At 42.5% G+C, this 26967-nt stretch overlaps 1 protein-coding gene across 4 annotated transcripts in view; it reads right to left on the minus strand.

The window, feature by feature from the left end:
* The window catches only part of aff2 (AF4/FMR2 family, member 2), a 711233-nt gene that overhangs the window by 174616 nt on the left and 509650 nt on the right, over nucleotides 1–26967 (minus strand). For all 4 annotated transcript variants that reach the window (XM_063061151.1, XM_063061150.1, XM_063061152.1 and 1 more), the window contains exon 8: nucleotides 5209–5260. In XM_063061151.1, the coding sequence (XP_062917221.1) occupies nucleotides 5209–5260 (52 nt within the window). The remainder of the gene's footprint in view (nucleotides 1–5208; nucleotides 5261–26967) is intronic.

Genomic DNA, 26967 nt, shown 5'->3' on the forward strand with positions numbered 1-26967 from the left:
CTCGGGTACAGCATCCTTTTCGAAACTCCAAAGTATCACAGGTCCTCCAAATGAAATACATACAACCCTCAAGTGTGTGTTCAATTGATATTTATTGTACATTATATTGGGATGATGAGATGACGCATTTTGATATATGTTTGAATGTAAATGCAATAAATAAATGAATATGAATCTGAATTTGATGCCCTGTGAGCCAATCGCGATGAACAAGGCCATGAGCCTATGTGTTCATTTGTATTAATGTCAGAGGCCAAAGGTCTATGTCCACAAAACTGTTACAAGCCAGCAAGATTGAACAGCACTTATATATAAAAAAATAAGTTCCAGACCCGTCCTTTGATTCCCTGTCATCTGTGGTGCTATATTAACTTACAAATACATAAAACAGGAATATCATTTTATAGGGATCCTGCGGCCATTGTAAATACCATACATAATGAAATCCACCATTGCGGATTGCCTATAGATACCCAAAGCATACACTGCTCTTTTTAATTATGTATAGAACATAGAACAGCATGGCACAGTACGCCCTGTGGCCCATAATGTTGTGCCGACCCTTTAACTTACCTTAGTTCAAATTAACCCTTTCCTTGCCCAAACAGCCCTCTATTTTGCTTTCATCCATGTGCATACCTCAGAGTCTCTTAAACGTCCCTACCACCACCCCGGCAGGGTGTTCCATGCACCTACCACTCTTTGTGTAAAAAAACTTATTTCTGACATCCCCCTGTATTTTTCTCCAAACTCCCTACAGTTATACCCCCTTATATTAGCTATTACTGCCTTGTGAAAATGCATCTGACTGCCCACTCTGTTTAATCCTGTTGCACAAAGCCATAAACCCAATGATGTGGCCTCCACATGTTCACCACCCTCTGGCTAAAGAAATTCCTCCTCATCTCTGTTCCAAATGGACATCCCTCTATTTTGAGGCTGTGCCCTCTGGTCCTAGACTCCCCCACTACAGGAAACATCATTCTACATATCTAGTCTTTTCAATATTCAATAGGTTTCAAAGAGATTCCTCCTCGTTCTCCTAAACTCCAGCGAGTACAGGCCCAGAGCCATCAAGCACTCATCATACGTTAACCCCTTCATTCCTGGAATCATTTTCATGAACCTCCTATGGACACCCACCAATGCCAAAATATCCTTTCTTAGATATGGGCTCAAAACTGCTCACAATACTCCAAGTGTGGTATGACCAAAGCCTTATAAAGCCTCAGCATTACATCCTTGCTTTTATACTCTAGTCCTCTCGAATAGGCCTGATCATATGTCTCTCTAAAAGAATCTTAAGCAACTCCGACATACTTAACTTTAGACCATAAGACCATAAGACAAAGGAGCAGAAGTAGGCCATTCGGCCCATCGAGTCTGGTCCGCCATTTTATCATGAGCTGATCCATTTTATCCTATTTAGTCCTACTGCCCCGCCTTCTCACCATAACCTTTGATGCCCTGGCTACTCAGATACCTATCAATCTCTGCCTTAAATACACCCAATGACTTGGCCTCCACTGCTGCCCGTGGCAACAAATTCCATAGATTCACCACCCTCTGACTAAAAAAATTTCTTCGCATTTCTGTTCTGAAAGGGCGCCCTTCAATCCTGAAGTCATGCCCTCTCGTACTAGACTCCCCCATCATGGGAAACAACTTTGCCACATCCACTCTGTCCATGCCTTTTAACATTTGAAATGTTTCTATGAGGTCTCCCCTCATTCTTCTGAACTCCAAGGAATACAGTCCAAGAGCGGACAAACGTTCCTCATATGTTAACCCTCTCATTCCCAGAATCATTCTAGTGAATCTTCTCTGTACCCTCTCCAACGTCAGCACATCCTTTCTTAAATAAGGAGACCAAAACTGCCCACAGCACTCCAAGTGAGGTCTCACCAGCGCCTTATAGAGCCTCAACATCACACCCCTGCTCCTATACTCTATTCCTCTAGAAATGAATGCCAACATTGCATTCCCCTTCTTCACTACCGACTCAACCTGGAGGTTAACTTTAAGGGAATCCTGTACGAGGACTCCCAAGTCCCGTTGCATCTCAGAACTTTGAATTCTTTCCCCATTTAAATAATAGTCTGCCCTTTTTTTTCCTGCCAAAGTGCATAACCATACACTTTCCAACATTGTACTTCATTTGCCACTTCTCTGCCCATTCTTCCAATCTATCCAAGTCTCTCTGCAGACTCTCCATTTCCTCAGCACTACCGGCCCCTCCACCTATCTTTGTATCGTCAGCAAGCTTAGCCACAAAGCCATCTATTCCATAATCCAAATCGTTGATGTAAAATGTAAAAAGAAGCGGCCCCAACACCGATCCCTGTGGAACACCACTGGTAACCGGCAGCCACCCAGAATAGGATCCCTTTATTCCCACTCTCTGTTTCCTGCCAATCAGCCAATGCTCTATCCACGTATGTAACTTTCCTGTAATTCTATGGGCTCTTATCTTGTTAAGCAGCCTCATGTGTGGCACCTTGTCAAAGGCCTTCTGAAAATCCAGATATACAACATCCACTGCATCTCCCTTGTCTAGCCTACTGGTAATTTCCTCAAAAAATTGTAATAGGTTTGTCAGGCAGGATTTTCCTTTAAGGAATCCATGCTGAGTTCTGCCTATCTTGTCATATGCCTCCAGGTATTCTGTAACCTCATCCTTGACAATCGACTCCAACAACTTCCCAACCACCGACGTCAAGCTAACAGGTCTATAATTTCCTTTTTGCTTCCTTGCCCCCTTCTTAAATAGCGGAGTGACATTTGCAATCTTCCAGTCTTCCGGAACCATGCCAGAATCTATCGACTTTTGAAAGATCATCGCTAATGCCTCCGCAATCTCCACAGCTACTTCCTTCAGAACACGAGGGTGCATTCCATCTGGTCCAGGAGATTTATCCACCTTTAGCCTATTCAGCTTCCTGAGTACTTTCTCTGTCGTAATTGTGACTGCGCACACTTCTCTTCCCTGCCACCCTTGAGTGTCCGGTATCCTGCTGTCTTCCTCAGTGAAGACTGATGCAAAATACTTGTTCAGTTCCTTTGCCATCTCCTCCACTACCCTTGGCAGCACATTCCAGGCACCACCCCCCCCCAAATCTGTGTAAAAAACACTTACCCTATACATCTCCCTTTCACCTTAAAACTGTGTTCTCTGGTCTTAGATATTTCGACTCTTCGAGGAAGATCATAATCATCATTGTTGTGTCATGTCACATGACATGGATGATCATGGTCTTTTCATTACCGTGATTGCTCTTGGCAAATTTTTGTGCAGAAGTGGTTTTCCATTACCTTCTTCTGGGCTGTGTCTTTACAAGACTGGTGACCCCAGCCATATCAATAATCTTCAGAGATCGTTTGCCTGGTCTCAGTGGTCACATAACCAGGATTTATGACACGCATCGGCTGCTCATATGATCATCCACCATCTGCTCCTATGGCCTCACGTGACCCTGATTGTGGGGCTAAGCAGGTGCTACACCTTGCCCAAGGGTGACCTGAATGCTGGCAGAGGGAAGGAGCATCTTATACCCCCTTTAGTAGAGACATACTTCCACCCGGCCTCTCAAAGAGAAAGATACTGACCGTCTAATCTCTCTACACCTCTCATAATTTCATAAACTCCTCTCAAGTCAATGACAGTGAAGGTTAAGTGCATTTATTTTTCTAAGATGTAACGGCGGCCAATTAAAACAAAAGGTTCTGTGAAACAGGTATTATCACCAGATATCTTTGTTAACTGAGTGATCAGAAGCTTCCTGGAACACTGCTCCCTGCATTAATGTACAACAATTCAGAGAAGATCATAATCATGGTATTGAACCAGGGCCAGATCAGTAAGTGGTTAAAGTTCTGGAATACTTTCCCTACTATCTCTTGCCCCCTGCCTCCCTCCCCACCATTACAATACTAGTTAAAACCTTTGACAAAGATTTTCGCTCTTTAATAGTTCAGCAATTATATTTTTGATAACATTCCGGCAAGAAGCATCAGACTATCTTGCAGCATTAATGGCACGTATAAATGTTGTGATTCCTCATTCAGGGAATGCTTCGACATCCGGAACAGACTGTTTCCTTCATGCATGGGCCACTAATTCACAAGATTTGTGGAATTTCTTAAAGAACTGGGCGTGCTTTTTGACTGTGTTGGAGCCAATCTGGTGCAAGAGATAGGTCACTGAACAATTGAGAATCAAGCAAGTCCCTGGACTGGTTTGGTAGTTAAGGGAATGCAAAGTGAAATCTCAGTCTAATTGGCTCAGATTGTATTCAATATCCATTCCTCCCAGTGGATCCTATGGGTCCAGGTGGGAACAAACAGTGCATGCATCAAGTCATGAAATTTATGCGGGAAAGAGGTGACTGATGCATTTGCAAATCCACTCAAACAATGTAGATACTTTCATTGGTTGGGGCATTGAGTATAAGAGGAAGAAGTCATACTGTAGTGGTATAAATCTTTGGTGTTTTATAAGAGGCACTGTGTGTGATTCTGATCGCCTCATGACAGTAAGGATGTGGAAGCTTTGAAGATCATATAGAAGACTTTTTCTTGGATGAAGCTTGAACTAGAGAGTATGAACTATATGGTGAGTTTGAACAAAATTGGATTGTTTTCTTTGGAGCTTTGGAGGCTGAAGGGAGAACTGATAGACATTTATAATTATAAAAGGCACAGATATTTTATTTTCCCTGGATGTAAATGTTAAAGAATAGAAGACATGCATTTAAGGTAAGGAGTGGGGGAAGATTAAAGGAAATGTATGGAGCAGATTTTTTTTTGGAGATTGTAGCAGGTGCCTGGAAGGTATTGCCAGGGATGGTGATGGAAGCAGATACTGTCGTGGCATTTGAGAGATGGTGAGATAGGGACATGAATATGCAGGGAATGGAGGGATATGGTTCATGTACAGGCAGAAGAGGTTTAGACCTTATATTGACCAAATTCTCCAAATTTCTCTACATCTCCAAATTCCATTGAATCACCACTGAAACCTTCATCTTCAGCTTCTTGGATCAGAATCTCTGGAATTCTCCCTCTCTACTTTTGTACTTCTTTGACGTCCTTTTGTCATTGAAGTATTCAAATATTTTGCTTTGTGATTCAGTATAATTTTTTTTCTGATTTTGCCCTGGGGATAATTTCAGTCACATTGAGATGCAAGGCATTTGTTACAGTTTTTACCTGTTCACTTTCATCCTCATCACTGCTGAGCTTCAGATCATCTTCCAGCATCCTGCAAGAACAAACAAGTCACCATCCATTAAAACCGTCATGCACAAAACCTTTTTGTTACATTTTTATTCATTTAGAAATACAGCAAGGTAGACAATAAGATGTAGGAGCCGAATTAGGCCATTTGGCCCATCGAGTCTGCTTCACCATTTCATCATGGCTGATCCATTTCCCTCACTGCCCCAACAGAGTCATAGAGTCACAGAAAAGTACAGCACAGTAACAGGCCTGTTGGCACATCTAGTCAGTGCTGAACCATTTATTCTTCCTACTCCCATCAACCTGCAGCAGGACCATAGCCCTCCACACCCCTACCATCCATGTAAGTATCCACACTTCTCTTAAATACTGAAATCGAGCTTTCACGGCCCACTTGTGCTGGCAGCACGTTCCACACTCTCACAAGCCTCTGAGCAAAGAAGTTTCTCCTCATGTTCCCCTTAAACTTTTCACCTTTCACCCTTAACCCATGACCTCTGGTTGTAATCCAACCCAACCTCAGAGGAAAAAAGCCTACCCTATCTAATCCCCTCATAGTTTTGTATACCCTGCCTTCTCCATATGTCCCTTCACGCCCTGACTAATCAAGAATCTATCAACCTCTGTCTTAAATATATCCAACGACATAGCCTCCACAGCTGCCTGTGGCAACGAATTTCATAGATTCACCTCTCTGGCAAAAGAAACTCCACCCAATCTCCATTCTAAATGGATGGTCCTCTATTCTGAAGCAGTTTCCTCTGTTCTTAGACTCCCTAATCACAGGAAACATCCTCTCCATTCCACTCTATTGAGGTCTTTCAGCACTCGATAGATCCCCCTCATTCCAGTGAGCACAGGCCCATAGCCATCAAACGCTTCTCATATGACAAGCCTTTCAATCCTCGAATCATTTTTGTGAACCTCCTTTGAACCCTTTCCAATGTCAGCACATCCTTTCATAGATAAGGGGCCCAAACCTGCTCACAATAGTCCAAGTGAGGCCTCACTAGTACAAATGGTAACAGGTCCTTCTGGCCCAGTGAGCCCACACAGCCCCAACTAGACCCATGTGATGAATTAACCTACTAACCCTTATGTCTTTGGATTTTGGGAGGAAACTAGAGCACCCAGAGAAAACACACATGGTCACAGGGAGAAATTACCAAGTTTTTTACAGGCAACATCGGGAATTGAACCTGAGTTACCGGCACTGTAAGGTGTTACGCTAACCGCTATGCTATTGCACCACCCCCTTTGAGATGTTACGGTCAGGAGAACTTAAGAAACATGAGCGAGAACAGACTATCAGCCCCTTGAGTGTGGCCACCATTCAGTCACGTCATGGCTGATCCAGTGTATGCCTCAGCATCATTTCCCCAGCTGCCTCTCTGTACTCTTTGTGGTCCTGTGGTCCTAATATCTGTCCATCTGTGGTTGTACATTCACACCTGTCTCAGGTAGAGAACTCCAAATTTTCACCACACGCTCAGAAGAAATTAAGCTATATGTTTGCATATACGTTAGCTATACGATTAGGGTTCAAGTCTCACCATTGCCTATAAGGTGTTCATACATACTACCCATGGATACTTGGGTTTCCCCTGGATACTCTGCTTTCCTCCCACATTCCAACTATGTCCAGGTTAGGGTTAGAAGTTATGGGCACGCTATATTGGCCCAGAAGTATGGAAACACTCACGGGCTGCCACCAACACATCCACAATGCAAGCATCACATTTCACTGTCTGTTACGACGTACATGTGACAAATAAAGCTAATCTTTTCAATCTTTGAAAATTTCCTCTCAATCTTTACTGAAGTTAGTGACCTGGCCCCTACTTCTAGATACTCCCATTAGGGAAAACATTTTCTCAGCATTTAACATGCCAGTCCCCTCAGAATCCTTCTTCCAGATTCCAATTAGCCCAATCTATTCCAGCTTTCTTCATGAATGTATATTTTTACACTTCCATCGCCATGTAATAACAGAGAATGAAGCCATTGTCACCAATGTGGTTCTGTTGCTTCACTGAAGAAACTTCTACTCAGAATCAGAATTAGACTGAAATTGGTGTATAATTGTCACATGTACCAAGGTACAGTGAACATCTTGTCTTGCACACTATTCATATGGATCAATTCATTACATAGTGTATTAAGGTAGAACAAGGTAAAACAATAACAGAATGCAGAATTAAGTGTAGCAGCAACAGAGATTGTGAAGTGCTGGTAAACAATAAGGTGTAAAGATCATAACGAGGTGGATTGCAAAGTGAAGAGCTTATTTTATTGTACAATAGGTCTGTTCAAGAGTCTGATAACAGCGGGATAGAAGCTGTCCTTAAGCAAGGTTATATATCATGAAATGTGTTGTTTTGTGGCAGCAGCACAGCATAGAGATATAAAGTTACCACAGATTGCAAAAATTAATAACTAGTGCAAAAAAGGAATGCTAAAGTAGTGTTCATGGCTTCATGGACCGTTCAGAAATCCGACAGCAGAGGAGACGAAGCTGTTTCAGGATCATGGAGTGTATGAGTCTTCAGGCTCCTGTGCCTCCTCCCAATGGTAGTAATGAGAAAAGGGCATGTCATGGATGGTGAGGGTCCTTTGTACTGGATGACACCCTCCTGAAGATGTCCTGGATGGTTCTTCTGTGCAAGTGACTGAGTCTATATTGTTCTGCAGCCTCTTGCAGTCCTGTACATTGGAGTGTCCATACCAAGCTGTACTGCAACCAGTCACAATGTTCTCCAACATATATCTATAATAATTTGCAGGAGTCTTTAGTGATGTACTAAATCTTCGCAAAATCCTAGTGCAGGGAAGCCAATGGCATGCCTTCTTCGTGACTGCATCAATGATTGACCAGGATAGATTTGATAGAACATTAACATTCAGGACACATAAATAATGCAGAAGGAACTCAGCAGGTCAGGCAGCATCTATGGAAATGAATAAACAGTCGACATTTCAGGCCAAGGCCCTTCATCAGGACTGGAAAGGAAGAGGGAAGAAGCCAGAATAATAAGGTAGGGTGAGGGGAAAGAGTACAAACTAGAAAGACCTTGAAGGACTAGAAGGACCCAGCACTTTGAAGCTGCTTTCCCCTTCCACCACTGATCCCTCAATGAGGACTGACCCCCAGACTTCCAACTCCTGAAGCCCAAAATCAATTCTGTGGTCTTGTTGACACAAAGTGGGAAGTTGCTACTGTGCGACTACTCACCCTCCAATATCCTATGTTAAGGGCTGTTCAATTATCCCCTCATCAAAACATTTAATCAATTTGATTCCACACCGCTCAGGTAGAGTTAACATAGAATACAGAACATACAGCGTTACAACTCAGTATAGGCTATTCAGCCCATGATGTTAAACCAAGCTTTTAACCTACTCTTTGATCAATCCAACCAGGTCGAGACAGCAGAGACTTATGGAGAAGAGGAGTTCGGTGGGTAATAAAATGGATGAGTTGACGGTGCTAGCCAGGAGTCAGAGAACATTTTGGGAGTGCAGTGTTATGTGTTTTACTGAAACGGGGCTGCACGAGGACATACCTGAGCAAAACTTTTCCATGGAGGGCTTCCAGACCGTTTGGGCTGACCAGAAGTGTACTGAAAGCGGTAAGCGTAAAGGAGTTGGGGGCTTGCTTTTCTGGTTAACAACGGATGGTGCAATCCTGGTCATATTACGATTGAGGAACATGTTTGTAGACCGGATATTCAACTTTTTGCTGTTGGACTCCGGCCGTATTCCACCGAGATACAACACTGGGTGTCATGGGAGGTTGTTCCTGCCTGTGGCCATCGAACTTTGCAGCTCCTCCCGTGGAGGGTCAGACACCCTGAGCCAATAGGCTGGTCCTGGACTTACTTCCATCCGGCATAGGTTGCATATTGTTGTTTGATTGTTTGTGGTTTTTGTATTGCTATATTTATGCTCTATTCTTGGTTGGTGCAGCTGTAACGAAACCCAATTTCCCTCGAGATCAATAAAGTATATCTATCTATCTATCTCCCTCCCATATAGATCTCCATTTTACGATCAACCATATGCCTCTCTAAGAGCTTCTCAAATGCCCTTAATGTATCGGTCTCTACCATCATCCCTGGCAGCAGGTTCCACACACTCACCATTCTCTGTGTAAAAAATTGTACCTCTGACATCCCCACTACACTTTCCTCCAATCACTTCAAAATTATGTGCCCTCGTATTAGCCATTTCCATCTTGGGAAAAAATCCTTGGTTATCCACTCGAACTATGCCTTTAGCATCTTTTATACCTATACCAAGTCACCTCTCTGCCCCGTCGCTCCAGAGAGAAAAGCCCTTGGTCACTTGACCTATCCTTATAAGTGTTTTCTAACAACTCCGACAAATAGCATTGAGGCACTGACCAACAGCATGTTACTGTAATTGTCAACAAACTATAATGGCATTGTCACATTCTGATCTTCAAGGTAAAATTATCTCAGCATAACTGGACACTCACCCCTTCCTCAAGGATTCAAAGACCAAGATTTAGGAGCAGAATTAGGCCATTTGGCCCATTGCATATGCTCTGCCATTTCATCATGGCTGATCCAATTCTCCTCTCAGCCCCAATCTCCTGCCTTCTCCCCGTATCCCTTCATGCCCTGAACAATCAATAGTCTATCAACCTCTGCCTTAAATATATGTAAGGGGTTTCTTCTTTTATGTTACTGCTGAAGCTAATAAAAATGCCTTCTTTGTTATGTTAGAATAAAATGGCTTCTTTGTTATGTTAACTGCTGAGAAAGCTCTCTCTCTAGCAGCTTGTTCGGGTTATATTACTGATAATGACGTTTGTATTCATTTGCTAACCAATTGGGATAGATGTTATTCTTTCTTGTGTGTCTGTTAGCTATTGCTTTTTGCGGACTTTGGGGCAGAAGGCAGATGGGGGCGGAGAGAGGAGACACGATGCTGTAAGCTGGGCGATGGGACGAACCCCGAGCGGGATTCCAAGGCCCAGGGTTTTGGGGAGGAGAACCAAAGAGGACTGGATGCGCTGGATGCGCTCTGGTCAACCACTGTGGTTGGTTCCAGGCAGCGAGTTGAGGAGGTCAGAGGGGATCAAATGGTGGAAAGAGGACTCCGTTCATTGAGCTCCAACTGTTGTGCATGAAGTGGTTGAACTTTGATAAGTTTGGCGCCTTTTATTTTCCTTTTATATTTATCTCTATTAATTACATAGTTCTAGTAAGATCTATAAAGTATAATCATTTAATCGCATATGGTGTATTGTCTGTTATTTGGCGGGGTGGGGTACATCACACAGCATCCATGCAAACTTGGTTACCCAGTTTGGCGGGGCCGAAGGCTGCTCCCCCCTAGACGAAAGCAAGCTGAGCGAGCCTGACGCTTACCAGGGGGCTACATATACATAAAGACTTGGCAAACAGCTACCTGTAGCAAAGAATTCCAGATTCACCACTCTCTGGCTAAAGAAATTCATGATCTCTGCTATAAAAGCACACTCCTCTGAGGCTGTGTCCTCTGGTCTTAGACTCTCCCACCATTGGAAACATCCTCCCAACATCTATAAAGGCCTTTCACAATTTGATAGGTTTCAATAAGGTTACCCCTCAGTCTTTTGAATCCCAGTGAATACAAGCCCAGAGCCATCAAATGCTCTTCATATGACAAGCTATTCAATCCTGGAATCATTTTCGTGAACCTCCTTTGAACCCTCTCTAGTTTCAGCACATTCTTTCTTAGAAAAAGGGCCCAAACCTGCTCATAATGCTCCAAGTGAGGCCTCACCAGTGCTTTATAAAGTCTTAACATTACATCCTCACTTTTATATTCTAGTCCTCTTGAAATGAATGCTTACATTACATTTGTGCTCTGCACTACAGACTCAACCTGCAAATTAACCTTTAGGAAATCCTGCACAAGGACTCTCAAGTCCCTTTGTGCCTCAGGTTTTTGTATTTTCTCTCCATTTCAAAAATAGTCAACTGTTTCATTTCTTCTGCCAAACTGTATGACCATACATTTCCTGACACTGTATTCCATCTGTCATTTCTTTGCCCATTCTCCTAATCTGTCTAAGTCCTTCCATAGCCTCCCTACTTCCTCAAAACTACCTGCCTCTCCACCTATCTTTATATCGTCTGCAAACTTTGCAACAAAGCCATCAATTCCATCATCCAAATCATTGACATATGACGTAAAAAGAATTGGTCCCAACACAGAGCCCTGCTGAACACAACTAGTCACCAGCAGCCAGACAAAAAAGTCTCACTTTATTCCCACTATTTGCCTCTTGCCAATCAGCCACTGCTAAATACATGATCCATCCGTTCTTTCCTGTAATACCACGGGCTTGTAGCTTGTTAAGCAGCCTCATGTGAGGCACCTTGTCAACAGACTTCAGAAAATCCAGGTACACAACATCAACTGATTCTCCTTTGTCTATCCTGCTTGTTATTTCTTCAAAAAAGTCCAACAGATTTGTCAGGTAAGATTTTCCCTTGAGGAAACCATGCCTACTGCAGTCTATTTTGTCATGTGCCTCCAAGTACACTGAGACATCATCCTTAATAATCGACTCTAACATCTCCTCAACTATTGTGGTCAGATTAACTGGCCTGTAGTTTCCTTTCTTCTGCCTCTCTCTCTTCTTGGAGTGACATTTGCAATTTTCCAACTTCTGGAACCATTTCAGAATCTAGTGATTTTTGAAAGATCATTACTAATGCTTCCACAAACTCTTCATCCGCCTCTTTCAGAACTCTGGGGAGTACCCCATCTGGTCCAGGTGACTTATCTACCTTCAGACCTTTCAGTTTGAAGATTCAAAGTACGTTTTTATTAAAGAATGTATAAATTACACAACTTTGAGATTTGTCTGCTTATAGGCAGTCACAAAGCAAGAAACGCAAAGGACCGAATTTTTTAAAAAGACCAATGCATGGAGAGAGAGGGAAAAAAACACAAATCATGCAAACAATAAAAGCAAGCAACAACATTCCGAACCAAATTGATTCCATAGACCCGGAGCCTGGAGCAACCAGAGTAGACCCATAGCCTTCATCACACAGCGGAGCAAATCACGTGGAAGCTCACAGACATGAAGTTTATAGCAGCTGGAGCAGTCTCACAGGCTCAGCACTGCAGAGAGAAGAGAAAACGTCGCAGAAATGACCCAACATTGCCTCTTCCGTCTATCTGGGCCAGCGTTTAAATCATCCAGTACATGTTCTCCATTCCAGGCAACATCCATAATGCAGAGTTCTGGAAAAATATAGCACCCTTACCTCCCTCCCTAATTCCTTTACCAATTGCCTTTTCTCAATGCCCTTTGGTTACCAGAGGTGAGATCAGAGGAAAGCAGATCATGCTTCACCAACACAGATGCAGACAGGTCATTTATTTCAGTTGCCACTTTAATTGAGCAGTTGCTGAAGGTGCTGGTACCTGGCTTAATCAGACCATTGTGACCCAGTAAGCTGGAGATCAGAATCCCAGGGACCAGTAGCATGGTTGATGAGTCAGTGCAAGAGTCCTTGAGCATTAACGATTAGACGAATAAACCAAATGGGCAAAGTATCGGCTAAGGATGTGGTAACGTAGATGCAGTATATTGAGGAAAGATTACTGGCTTTGGAGGCGATTCAAAGGAAGTCCACTTAGCTGGTTCTGGACATTAAGGGGTTAGTCCACAAGGTGAGGCTATATGTGCTGGAATTTAGAGGAATGAGAAGGGTTCTTATAAAATTATGAAATGGATTGTCGAGATACAGGTAGGAAAGTCATGTACACAAGAGATTCTACAGCGTTAACTTTCTGGGTCTGGGGCAGCACAGTAATGCAGCAGTTCATGTAATATTTACAGCACCAGTGATCCTGGTCTGGATTCAGTTCCTGCCGTTGTCTGTCAGGAGTCTGTACATTCTCCCTGTTACCACATGGGTTTCCTCCAGACACTCTGGTGTCCTCCAACACTCCAAAGGCGTATGTGTCCAAGTTTGTAAGTTGTGGGCATGCAATGTTGGTGATGGAAGCGTGGTGACAGCTGCAGGCTGACCCCAGCACATCCTCAGATTACGTTGGCCATGGATGCAAACAACGCATTTCATGGTACGTTTCAATGTTTTTATGTACTCTACATGTGACAAATAAAGTTAATCTTTAATTTTAATACCTTTCTTAGACTAGGATTGGGCATAGCTGGATATGATACAGAATTGCAGAGGAGGGTGGAAGAGGTGAACGCAGCAAAGGGAAAGACGTGGTGATCGCGAAGTGATCAAGAGAGTTTGAATCACACCGTTCACGAAGAAAGAAATGGTAAAGAGACACTGCCCGCCTCTCTCCCTGGAAAGCCACCTTGGACACACTCTTCTTTCTGCACCAATCTTCACCATGATTCATCAGTCAGCACCACAGTCAAATGCATTTCCTATCCTCTCCTGTCCCCCACCCCCACTCTTTGTTTCAATCTCCACCCCCTCCCCAGCTTCTCTTCAACCTGTTTTATTTACATCTTCTCCCATTATTGAAGAAAGGAGCTGAAATATTAAACAATTCTCGTTGTTCACACACTGCCTGACCTCCTGAGCATTTCTGACAGTGTCTGCTTATAGCTCAGATTTCCAGCACTTGCAACATTTGATTTCAAAGGTTCAAAGTTCAAAATAAATTTACTATCAATTTACACATATGTATGTCACCATATACTACCTTGAGATTTATTTTCTTGTAGGCATTCACAGCAGAACAAAGAAATACAATAGCGTCAATGAAAAACTACACACAAAGAATGACAAACAAGCAATGTGCAAAAAAGGCAAACTGTGCAAAATACATAAATGATAGATAAACAAACAAGCAAATAAAAGCAGCGAGGAGTGCGTGTTCTGGATGGTGGAGTTCCTTGAGCATGGATGCTGCTTTCTTGTGGCAGCGCTCTTTGGAAGCTTGTTCAGTAATGGGGAGGGCTTTGCCTGTGATGGACTGGGCTGTATCCACCATTATTTGTAGGCTTTTCCATTCCTGGGCATTGGTGTTTCCATACGTGTCCATGATGCAACCAGTCAGGGTTCTCTTCACTGTGCATCTATAGAAGTCTGTCACAGTTTCAGATGACATGCCAAATCTGTTCAAATTTCTAACAGAGTGGAGGTGTCGTTCTGGCATTTACATGCTGGTCCCAGGACAAATTCTTTGATATGACAATGCCTTCCTCTGAGGGGGTTAAAAGCATTCGGGATGGTCTGTTCTGCTTTCCGATGAGAGAGAGGGCTGGTTGGAGCTGACGTTTAGCCAGCTGTGCAGCACGTGTGTCAAAATGTTCCAGATGTGCTTGCCTGAACTCCCAGCTTATCCCTGAATCCAGAGCCATGCTGTAATGTACTGTCTCCAGCGTACATTGTTTCTGGCCCCTCAATTTTACAGTGGCCATGATGAGCATACTGTACCTAATGTGAACCCATTCAATCGAATGCATCCACCATTGTTTGTTAAATTAAAATAGTTCATTTATTTTCTTTTTATTAATTAATAGCAATCTTCAATTGATTAACAGGACATAAGATTGTCTTAAGTAAATTTATTATAAGTTTAAGTACAGGTTTTCAATGCTTTATATGTGTTTCCTCCATTCCAAAATGTTTGTGATTGTCAGAGACATGCAGAAAGAATGAAAGGGCCTTTAGCAACACACACAAAGTGCTAGAGCAACTCAGCAGGATAGGAGGCATCTATGGAGAGGAATAAACTGTCAATGTTTTTCGGTCCTGATGAAGGGTCTTGGTTTGAAATGTCAACTTTTTATTCACCTCCATAGATGCTGCCTGACTTGTTGAATTCCTCCAGTATTTTGGATGTGAAGAACCTCTTGTGTTTCTCACTTGTTTTTCTCTGTCTGGTAGACTCTGGCAGGTTGTCATTTTGTCTATGCATACAAGGTAACCTTGTCAATACATGCCACACACAGCATTTACTTGTACATAAATACAAGAGCTTCTGCAGATGCTGGAAATCCAGAGTAACAGATTCAAAACACTGGAGGAACCCAGCAGGTCAAGCAGTATCTATGGAAATGAATAAACAGTTGACGGTTCGGTCTTAGACCCTAATGACCTGATGAAGGTTCTCAGCCTGAAACAACAACTGTTTATTCACCTCCATAAATTCTGCCTGACCTGATGAGTTTCTTGTGCATTTTGTGTGAGTTACTTACACGTTGTGATTTTTTAACTGATTTATTGAGACAGAGCCTGGAATAGGCCCTTTTGGCACTTTGAGCTCCGCCGCCCAGCAATTTCCTAAATTTAATCCTAGCCTGATCGCAGGACAATTTACAATGGCCGATTAACCTGTTAACCGGTATGTCTTTGGACTGTGGGAGGAAACAGGAGTGCCTGGATGAAACTCACGTGGTCACGGGGAGAAAGTACAAACTCCTTACAGACAGCGACAAGAATTTTATACGAATTATACTAATTTATATACTTACTGTGTTTTTATGCTTATTGCAGTTTTTTATGCTGCATCAGATCCAGAGTAATAATCATTTCATTCCCTTTACATGAATGTACTGAAGAATTACAATAAACATTCTTGAATCTTTATGAGCCAAGCATGTAAATTAATTGCTATTTAAATTATTGAAAATATTTTACACTGATTTCACTATGAATCTGCTGAAAGGTAGCAAAGAAACATAGATCTGTTTGTCAACAAATCTAGTCTTTGTCCAGGCTTTACAGAGCCAGGAAATGGATCAGATTAAGGAGGCAGATTTCCACTTCAATTACACAAAGTAGGATTGAGGCTGAAGTTCCTCTCATTAAGAAACAATTAGCAATTAAAGTAACAATCAATGTTTAAGGCTGAGGCAATTTGACTGAAGCACCTTCAGTTCAGATTGTCGGCTAGTTGTGTGCTTTCACCGGGCAGGGTAGGAGCCAGCGCAATGCAGGAGGGTCAAGAAGGTTTAAGGATAATCACTCCTCCCTGCTCGGTGTCAATGCAGTCACACACAGCATCCCACCCCCACCCAGCACACACCTACACTCTATCTGCATGCCTAGCAACCCCCACTCTCCAAATCACAGACACACTGGTCACTTTTCATCTTTTATTGCTGCTGTTTCACATATTTATACGACTTTGTGTTTTATTATGATAGTGACAGTAACGTTATACCATCTTACATAAACATTCATCTCACACTTCATGTCAACCTGTAAATCTCAGGCCATGTCACTCAGGGACTCGTGCTAATATTATTTTGTGATGTTTGATATTCAATGTGTTGTTTGCTTGCTTTTTGCTGTTTCCGCAATTTGTTCCTTTTTTAATGTTTGATGTTTTCTTGAACGGGTTCCATACTCTTTGTTTAGTGTCTGCCTGCGGGAAGACAAATCTCAGAGTTGTATTCTTTATAAATACTTTGATAATAAATGTACTTTGAATCTTTGACTGTTTGTGCTGGATTACAATATATGTGTTGTGTGCGACTATACTGTATGTACTGTGGTTTGCACCATAGCCCCAGAGGAACAATGTTTTCTTTAGCTGTATACATATATATGGTTAAATGGCAATAAAATTGTACTTGAACTTTAACACCTCCACTGGCAGAGCACAGGAAAATGTCATCGGAACAATTAATCTGTGAGTATTTATCCACTGCCTACTACTGAGTCTTCCTTTTCTACTTGAATTATTCAGCTCCTGAATTACTTTGCTCATTCTACGCTCAATGAAACATCCAGCACTCTTCTCCCCGTGTCATAGTCCACCTAGTCCCATTACCCCTTCAGCAAGACACAGGTGAGGAAATCAGTGAGCCAGGCAGCAGCTATGGAGGGAGACGGGCAGTCGTCGTTTCAGGCTAAAATGTCAGCTGTCCAATTCCGTTCACAAATGCTGCCTGGTCTCCGAGCTCCTCCAGTCACTGGTGTGTCCAGGTAATCTTCTTCAATTTTAAACAAAGGGCCCAGATTCTACGTGTTTAGTGAAAAGGGGCAGAATTGTTCGGTCTGCTTGCCTCTCAGTCTTTATTTGTGTTTTCAGCTAAGTGTCCATCAGGGCCAAAGTGCCTTTTGCCTGTCCTTTGCTAGAGACTATTGTTGAGTTTACGATGTTGAACATGTTTTATGGATACACCTGGTATTCCTATTTCTTCCTTCCTTTCATACAGATAAGACAATGTAAAGCAGGTCCCCAGACTTGTGGCGAGCACTAACAAATACTCTTTTAAAGAAGAATTTGCTTTAGCTTTTAAAGATTAGCTTCATTTTTGACATGTAGGTTTATGAAAAACAAAGGTATACAAAATTAAGGGGGGTATAAGTAGGGTAAATGCAAGCAGGCTTTTTCCACTGAGGTTGGGTGGGACTAGAACAAAAGGTCATGGGTTATGGGTGAAAGGTGAAAAGTATCAGGGGAAACTTCTTCACTCAGAGCTTTGTGAGAGTGTGGAATGAGCTGCCAGCAAAAGTGGTGTATGCCAGCTTGATTTCAATTTTTAAGACAGGTTTGGATAGGTTCATGGTTTGTAGGGGTATGGAGGGCTCTAGATCTGGTGCGGGATAATAGGATGAGGCAGTTTAAATGGATTAGTATGGACTGGATGGACCAAGGGGCCTGCTATACTCTTTAACTCTAATAAAATATCAAAACACACAGTGAAACGCGTCATTTGTGTCAACAACCAACACAGTCAGAGGATGTGCTGGGGGGCAGCTCACAAATGTCACCATGCAAGCCCACAACTTGCTCAGCCTTAATAAGGTTTAATAAACCTTTGGAACATCAGCAACAATTTTTGCCGTAACACACATTATTTTACCATTGGAACTTCAATGATCATTTCTAAATCACAGCACAGACAGACAAAGCCTCCTTGCGCCTGCGTTCTGTCGCCAATCCTGCCAAATCATTAAATTGGATGAGAATGAGCCGACAATCGATGGGGACATTGAACACACTGAAGTGGAGAAGCTCATTGTATTAGATCTCCCACCTACCCATCCTTTTGTTGCAAATGCCTGCTTACAGACTCTGAGTCAAGGGGCAGCCTATAGCTCCCTTGCCTCCCCAGCCTGCTGCGCAATAAGCCCAAGAAAGGAGGGTGGAGGGCTGAGTGAAGAAAATTAGTGAGGGTTTTGAACGGTGATAAGGAGGAGCCTTTTGTTTTGGAGCCTGCCAGTATTAATGCAGTGAGGTAAAATGCAGCCACTTGGAACCTCCCAGGAGTTCCTTCTTTCATTGTATTGACACGCAGAATCAGTTCTATTCCCTCCACTTGTAAAGGTCACGCCCAAGCAATTCCTGTCAACTCTATACAAAGGGCCCAGATTCTGCAAGCTTAGTCAAGAGAAGCAGAATTGCTCGGTCTGTTTAATCCTCATTCTTTACTCGTGTTTTGAACTGACCACCCACCAGGGCCAAAGTGCCTTTTGACTGTCCTCGGGTAGAGACGGCTGTTGAATGCTGGTGCCTAAGCCTATTGAAGGTGCCCTGGGTTTGACAGCTTCACAATTGCCCTGCTCCTGTCTCAATCAGCCCCCAGTCATCTACTGGGCAAGAATGTGCAAGGATCTCCGGCAAAGACTTCTCAAGTTAAAAGTACTGTGGCTGCAGCGAGGTGGGAGGAGGGGAGGAAGAGCTGCAGAGGTCTGTAAACTATCATTGCTACTATCAGGGAAGAGGTACATACACTCGATGACTTAGGAACAGCTACTTCCCCTCTGCCATCAGATTTCTGAACGGACAATAAACCAATGCATGAACAGTGCCTCACTATTTTTTTCTTTCTTGCTCTCTTTTTGCACTGGATGCCAGCTCATCCAGCAGAAGGAAAACTCTAATCTCAAACCTCCACTGCCTTGCGGCTATACCCACTCATGGGGGAGGCTTTGAGAGCAAGCCCAGAGGGAGACATCCACAGCTGGAGTCCCTAAGGCAGTCCTACATTGAGTTCAATGCTGACTGACAACTCTTGTGACGCCGCTGGTACCAAACTGTATCGGTCTCTGCCATTCCATCAGGTTCATCAGATGCGTGGAGAGCGGGAGCATGCTACGTGGGCAACAGCTTGCTCTCCATATCGTACTGCCCAGGCTTGCATATCTAGGCAGCTAGGACACAATATCCATGGTCAATTCTGACTGATGTAGGTCTCTCTCCCTCAGATATAAAACTAAAAATTACATTCAGAGAAATATATAAATTGTAATGTATAGTTTTTATGGATTTAATTTATATATGTATAAAAAATTACAATTGTACTTTGTAAATATTTCTTACTGTAATTAATTTAGTTTTTATATACCATATATAAAAATTAAATTCAATAATTTACGTATTGCAATGTACTGCTGCCACAAATCAACAAATTTCATGACATATGCCAGTTATTTTAAACCTGATTCTGATTCTGATTTTGAAACCCTTATGATCCGTTACGGCATCAAAAAAAAAGCCCCACAGCAGTGTCTGCAAACTGTTTCCTTTTCCAAAGACGGGATATTAAATAAACCCAAAGTCCAGCACTTGATTGCCTCTTACTTAAGCGGTGCTGAACTCACGTGAGATCGCTAATCATGACTGTCAGTCACAAGGATTCAATAAAAAGTGTCACGCACCTGTTTCTTTTGGTACGACTCCTGTTTTGTGTTAGCTGGCCACAAGTGTTGTGGGAAAATGAAATGCAGAAAGCACAAATTTTGTTACCGTAATTTACTTCTCAAATGTCATAAGGTATATTATTCGTCTTCTGTTCAAATAGTCAGGCAATTCTTTCATTAAAAAGGAAAATGAGAGCAGGATAAATTATGTGAGGCTCCATACAGTCTTGGAAATTCCAAGGAAACACGCTAAGGGAAGAAGAGAGTGAGGACCGTGGAACAACTGGAAGTGGCAGAGGACTCTGACAACTTAGACTGGTATGTCACCAAAGCTTCTAGCAAACTACACTCACCTCCACTCTGGACTACACAACCTACGGGCTTACTTTCAATGGTTCTACAATGTGTTCTCTATATTATTTATTACTTATTTATTATTTATTCTTTGTTTTACTTTTTGTATTTGCACAGTTTGTCATTTTTGCACATTGGTTGTTTGTCTGTCTTTGTTTGTGTGTAGTTTTCATTGATTCTACTGTGTTTCCTTGTAATTACTGTGAACTCCAGCATGAAAACAAATCTCGGGGTAGTATATGGTGACATGCACGTATTTTGATAATAAATTTATTTTGAAATTTCTACATGATACAAAGTTCAAAGCATCCTAATTGGTAGCATCATCATCTGGTCTGGAGGGGACACTGCACAGGATTGGAGAAAGCTGCTGTAGGGTTATAAACTCAGCCATATCCATCACAGGCCTTAGTCTCCCCACCATCAAGGACACCATCAGAAAGTGATGCCTGATAAAGCCGGCATCCAGCATTAAGGACCCCCACCACCCAGCACATGTCCTCTTCTCATTGCGACCACCAGGGAAGAATTAAAGAAACCTGATAACACACACTCACTGTTTTAAGAAGGACTTCTTTCCCTCTGCTGTCAGATTTCAGAAAGGACAATGTACCCAAGAAAACTATTTTGAGGTATATTTTAGCACTGTATTCCTGCTGCTAAACAGCAAATTACACAACATACTGCACCGTAAGTGATAATAAACAGGTTCAGGTCCCAACCGATGCGTCATTCAGGAGACACTATGGATACCTAGATAAGCAGGAAAATTCATGTCCAACATGAAGGTCACTTCTGCGACCTTGCCGTTCTTCACTGCGCAAGGGCGGTACGGTAGCGTAGTGGTTAGCGCAATGCTTTACAGTACCAGCGTCCCAGATTCATTTCTCGCTGCTGGTCTGCAGAAGGTTTGTCCCTTCTCCCTGTGGCCGCTTGGGTTACCTCCAGCTGCTCCAGTTTGCTCCCACATTCCAGTGACATAGCAGTCGGTAGGTTAATTGGTCATTGCATATTGCCCCAAGAGTATGCTAGGGTTAAATCAGGGGTTAAGCTGGCCAGTGGCATAGTGACCATACAGCATGTACTGGACTTGGAGGCAAGCGTTCCTGGGTTCAAATCCGGCTGGCTGCCTGCACGCTTTCCATCTGTGCTGGGTTGAGTGTCGAGCCAGCAACTTGGCCTCGTAATAAACAGACAAATGCTGTGGAAATGCTGAAGGTTGCCACCCGATGCACCACAAGGCGCGGAGAGGAACAACAAAAATTGGGGCCACTTGGTGGCATGGCCAAAGGGCCTATTCTACATTGTATCTCAATAAATAAATAAATGCAGTTTGATGCTATTATTTTTTAAATTTCAAAAATCAATTTTATTCATGATAAAAATAACTATTTTGTATATAATACTTAATTTTGTATATTCACCTGTAAGAACCATTGCAAATTATACAATATTGTGTTCACAATTTTCTTTATAAAATAAAAGTACTTATATGTTCTATGTTCAATTAAGAAACTCTTCAATAGACACATAGATGACAGAAAAATTAAGGGCTATGTGAAGAGGGAAGGGTTAGATTGATCTCAGAGTAGGTTATAAGGTTGACACAACATGTTGGGCCAAAGATTACTGTGTTGTAATGTTCTATGTTCTAAACAGGGCCACACATTACATTTATTGTCAGTAGATTATGTGGTATAAACTTTGAAGAGAGAAAAACAATGCAAATAAACATAGCACTGTTGCCATGACATAGTCCCCGGAGGTGATAACCCTTTCATTGTTTTGAGGGGCTTCCCCACCTAACAATGGTCCTCTGTGTTCAGTAGCAGAAGAGGCCTAGACTGTGGTTCTGCCCCACAGTTTAAAGTACAAAGTAAATTTAGTACTGGCTGCACTGAGCTTCAGTGTGTCCTTCAATACGTATTCCTGCAACCTGGACTTGCCAGGTGGCAGCGTTTCCTTAGCTGAACTCCAGTCATAGAGTCATTGAGTCACAGAGCACTAAAACACAGAAACGTGCCCTTCAGCCCATCTAGACCCTGCCAAACTATTAATCTGCTTAGTCCCATTGACCTGCATCAGGGACATAGCCCTCTATCCCCTTCCCATCCACGCACCTATCCAAATTTCTCTGAAAAGTTGAAATCAAGCTTGCGTCCACCATTTCTACAGTTGCACCACCCTGAGTGAAAAAGCTCCTCCTCATGGTTCCCATAAACATTTCACCTTTCACCCTTAATCCATGACATTTAGGTCTAGTTTCACCCAACCTCAGTGGAAAAAGCCAGCTTGCATTTACCCGACCTCCCCACACGTCTCAATCTTGTACAGCTCTACCAAGTCTCCTCTCATCCTCCTACGCTCCAGGGAATAAGTCTTGGTGTAGCACTGCTGCAACCAGACACAATGCAAGCTTGAAGAACTTCTCTCTGGGCACCTCTCAGCCTGTAGGATGCAACATCTGATTCTCCGAGTTCATATACCTCACTCTTTGTCAGAATCAGCATCGGAATTCAGAATCAGGTTTAAAATCGTGAAATATCATGAAATCTCTTGTCTTGTGGCAGCAGTACATTGCAATACGTAATAATAAAAACTATAAATTACAATAAGAAATATAATATATTATATATTATATTATATATGTGTGTGTGTATATATATATATATATATATATATATAGATAATTAAATTAAGTAAATAGTACAAAAAGAGACTTAAAAAAAAGAAAACATAAGTGAGGTAGTGCACATGGGTTCATGGACTATTCAGAAATCTGATGGCGGGGCGAAGAAGCTGTTGCTAAGATGCTGAGTGTGTGTCTTCAGGCTCTTGTACCTCCTCTGTAACGGTAGCAATGAGAAGAGAGCATGTCCTGGGTGATACGGATCCTTCATGATGGATGTCGTCTTTTGGGGCATCGCTTTTTGAAGGAGTCCTCGATGCTGGGGAGGCTAGTGCCAGTGATGGGGCTGGCTGAGTTTATAACCTTCTGCAGCTTTTTCTGATCCTGTGCAGTGGGTCTCCCACACCAGTTTGTCAGGGAATGACCACTTTTGCCTGACATCCTCTCAACCTTTTGCTTTCATCTGCATATCTAGACTGGTAGTTTAGGCAACACCACATTACCATAGACCACACAACATCACATGTGCCACACCACATCACACAGACCACACCAAATTATACAGAAAACACCGTATTATACACATCACACCACACGACAGAGACCGTACTAAATTACCACACCATAAGCACAATACATAGTCCACACTACATTACACACACCACACATTACACAGACGGCACGACATTACACATACCATAGCACAATACACAGTCCACACCATGTTACCCACGCCACACCACATTACACAGACCACACATTACACATGCCACACTGCATTACACAGTCCACACATTACACATGCCACACCACATTACACAGACCACACATTACACATGCCACACTGCATTACACAGTCCACACTATGTTACCCACGCTACACCACATTACACACACTACACATTACACATGCCACACTGCATTACACAGACCATACAATAAGGAATATTGGTGCACTTCTGGTCACCCCATCATAGGAAGCCTTTAGAAAAGATGCAGAGGATGTTTACCAGGATGCTGCCTGGATTAGAGGCCATGTGCTATATTGCGAGGTTGGACAAACTTGGGCTATTTTCTCTGGAGCAGCAGAGACTGAAGGGAGACCTGACAGAGGTCTATAAGAGTAGGAGAAACATAGATAGAGAGTCAGACTCTTCTCCAGGGGCAAATATTAAATACTAGAGGACATGCAATTAAAGCGAGAGTGGAAAAGCAGAAAGGAGATGTTTGGGTTATGTTATTTTATACAGAAAGTAGTGGATGCCCAGAGCAGACTGCTGGAGGATTGGAGGGAGCAGGTAGCAACTATTGTTTAGAAGGCTGCATGAATGAAGGGAAATTGATCATGTTCAGGCAGAAGAGATTCAGTTTAATTCAACATTGTGTTCAGCAGAGACATTGAAGGCCAAAGGGCCTGTTCCTGTGATATACTGGTCTACATGATCTTTCTATGAAATACTCTCTGGTGGCAAAAGTACAACTTCTGGTGAAGTACCGAGGGGGTGTTGTATTGTCAACTGCACTTCCTTTCAAACTAAGCAGTAAGCATTGGGTGGCACGGTAGCGAAGTGGTTAGCACAATCGTTTTATAGCACCAGCAATCACCGATCTGGGTTCAATTCCCAACGCTGTCTGCCAGGAGTTGGTATGTCGTCCTCATGACCATATGGCTTTTCTCCAGTTGCTCCAGTTCCTCCCACATTCCAAAGTCATATGGCTTGAGTTAGTAATCTGTGGGCATGCTGTGTTTGGCACCATAAGTGTGACAATATCATGAAGAATCCCACTCACCCTGTTCATGAACTGTATGTCCCATTCCCATCACAGAAGAGGCTACGTAGCTTCCTCGCCAGGGCCAACAGACTCAAAAAGCAGCTACTTTCCCCAAGCAAGAAGGTTGATCTACACTTCCACCCACTAACCCATACCTCCACCACCACTACTTTATCGTTCCCTGTCAGAGTCACCTTATGTACAGACAGTCCGTGCCTAGCATCATTTTATGTACATACAATCAATGTAGTTAATCTATCTTGTGTATTTATATTTATTGTGTTTTTATTTTTATTGTTTTCCCTATTTGGACTGCACCTGAGCTGGAGTAACAATTATTTTGTCCTTCTCTACACTTGTGTACTGGAAATGATATTAAACAAACTGGAATCTTGCATTTTGAACACTTGTAACTTGTCTCTAAAGGGCACAATCCTCAGACTGTGTTGGATTTTTACACAGCACCACTGTTCACTGAATTTCAACGTATATGTCCCGGTCTAGTGTTGGTGCGTGGCCAAGTGGTTAAGGTGTCGGTCTAGTGATCTGAAGGTCACTAGTTCGAGCCTCACCTGAGGCAGCGTGTTGTGTCCTTGAGCAAGGCACTTAACCACACATTTCTCTGCAACGACACTGGTGCCAAGCTGTATCGGCCCTAGTGCCCTTCCCTTGGACAACATTGGTGGCGTGGAGAGGGGAGACTTGCAGCATGGGCAGCTGCCAGTCTTCCATACAACCTTCGCCCAGGCCTGTGCCCTGGAAACCTTCCAAGGTGCAAATTCATGGTCTCACGAGACTAACGGATGCCTAAACAGATTAAAACAGATGTCCCGGTCTACCATCTATAAAAGGCCCCAAGGCACAAGCATCCCAAGGTTGGCTGAGCAACTATTGTAGGAACCACAAATCTATTTTCTGTCTGTCTGTGTTGCACGTTTATTATGGGTAATCAGTCACATGTGTTGGGGTGTGGTAGAAGTGAATAAGTATAGTTACATATTCATACTTTCTTTTAGTTAGTTCAGTTCAGTCTTGTTGAGAGATAGAGGCTACTGGGCATCTTTTTTTTGTTCACTGCTTAATTACACTTATTTTGCTTATTTCATTATTTCATTATTTCACTTATTTCTAATATTGCTGTAAGATCGTTTATCTTTACTGGTATCATATTAAACGATCAAGCATACTTTTTTTGACAGTTATTTTGGAAGTGCATCGTACAGGGTCAACTCCTGTACTCAGTCTCTCAGTGGCTTTAGTTTGTTTTCCAGCAACCATTACAATTGTCTTTATTAGAAAAAGCAGATTTCTTGGTGAACATCAGGATAGAATTATGGGAACCTGCTGCGCCTCCTACACTAAAGCAATAACTATTTTTCTGCATCATTTGATATAATTCTTCTGTATTTCCCTTTTTAAATGGTGCTGTTAGCTGATATTGAGACATTTACAAATGCTTACCTGGTTTTGTTTGTTCAACAGCAATGACATTATGTTGTCCAGCATCAATTCAGGTCCTCCACTTACAAATACTTGACAAATAATATTAAGATTAGGCCTTGGCACTGAAGCAGGGAAAATGTAGATGTCAATAAAAGTGAAAGAGTGCAGAGAAAATTTACAAGGATACTGCTGGGACTTGAGGACCTGAGTTTTAGGAAAAGGTTAAATTGATTATGTCTACATTTGCTGGAATGTAGGAACATGACAGGAGATTTGATAGAGGTATACAAAATTAGAGGGGTAAATTCAAGCAGGCTTTTTTTCCACTGAGCTTGGGTGAGATTAGAACCAGAGGTCATAGGTTAAGGGAGGTGGCATGTTTCACAGGAACATGAGGGGGCTTCTTCACAAAGAGGGTGGTGAGAGTGTGGAAAGAGCTGCCCAGAGGAAGTGGTTAGTAGATGCGAGTTCACTTGCAACCAGAGGAATTTGGATAGGGATATGGACAGGTGGGGTTCGGAGGGCTACAGTCCGGGAGTGGGTCGATGAGATTATGCAAACTAATAGCTTGGCGTGGACTAGATGGTCACTTCCCAGTGGAAGCTGAGCTGAAATTTCCATTCAAATTTGCAGATAAGCATCAATTAATCAGGTAGCCCCTACTCACATTATGTAATAACATGAGAAGCTTCCAGAGCTTTCCAGAATGATACAAAGAACTGTAACTAGTGGAGGACACTTTGAATAACTATATATACATACTGTGACCACCAGGAAGCACACTAAACAGTTACATGTATATAAGTAGTTATATAAAATACTGGTAAGTAATTAATTGTTAAGCTGCAAAGAAAATTATTCTTTCACTTTGTTTGAAATTATTTTCACTAACTGTCTTCTTTTGTAATTGCT

Source organism: Mobula hypostoma, chromosome 10 (genome assembly GCF_963921235.1).
Source record: "Mobula hypostoma chromosome 10, sMobHyp1.1, whole genome shotgun sequence".
NCBI classification, from domain to species: domain Eukaryota; kingdom Metazoa; phylum Chordata; class Chondrichthyes; order Myliobatiformes; family Myliobatidae; genus Mobula; species Mobula hypostoma.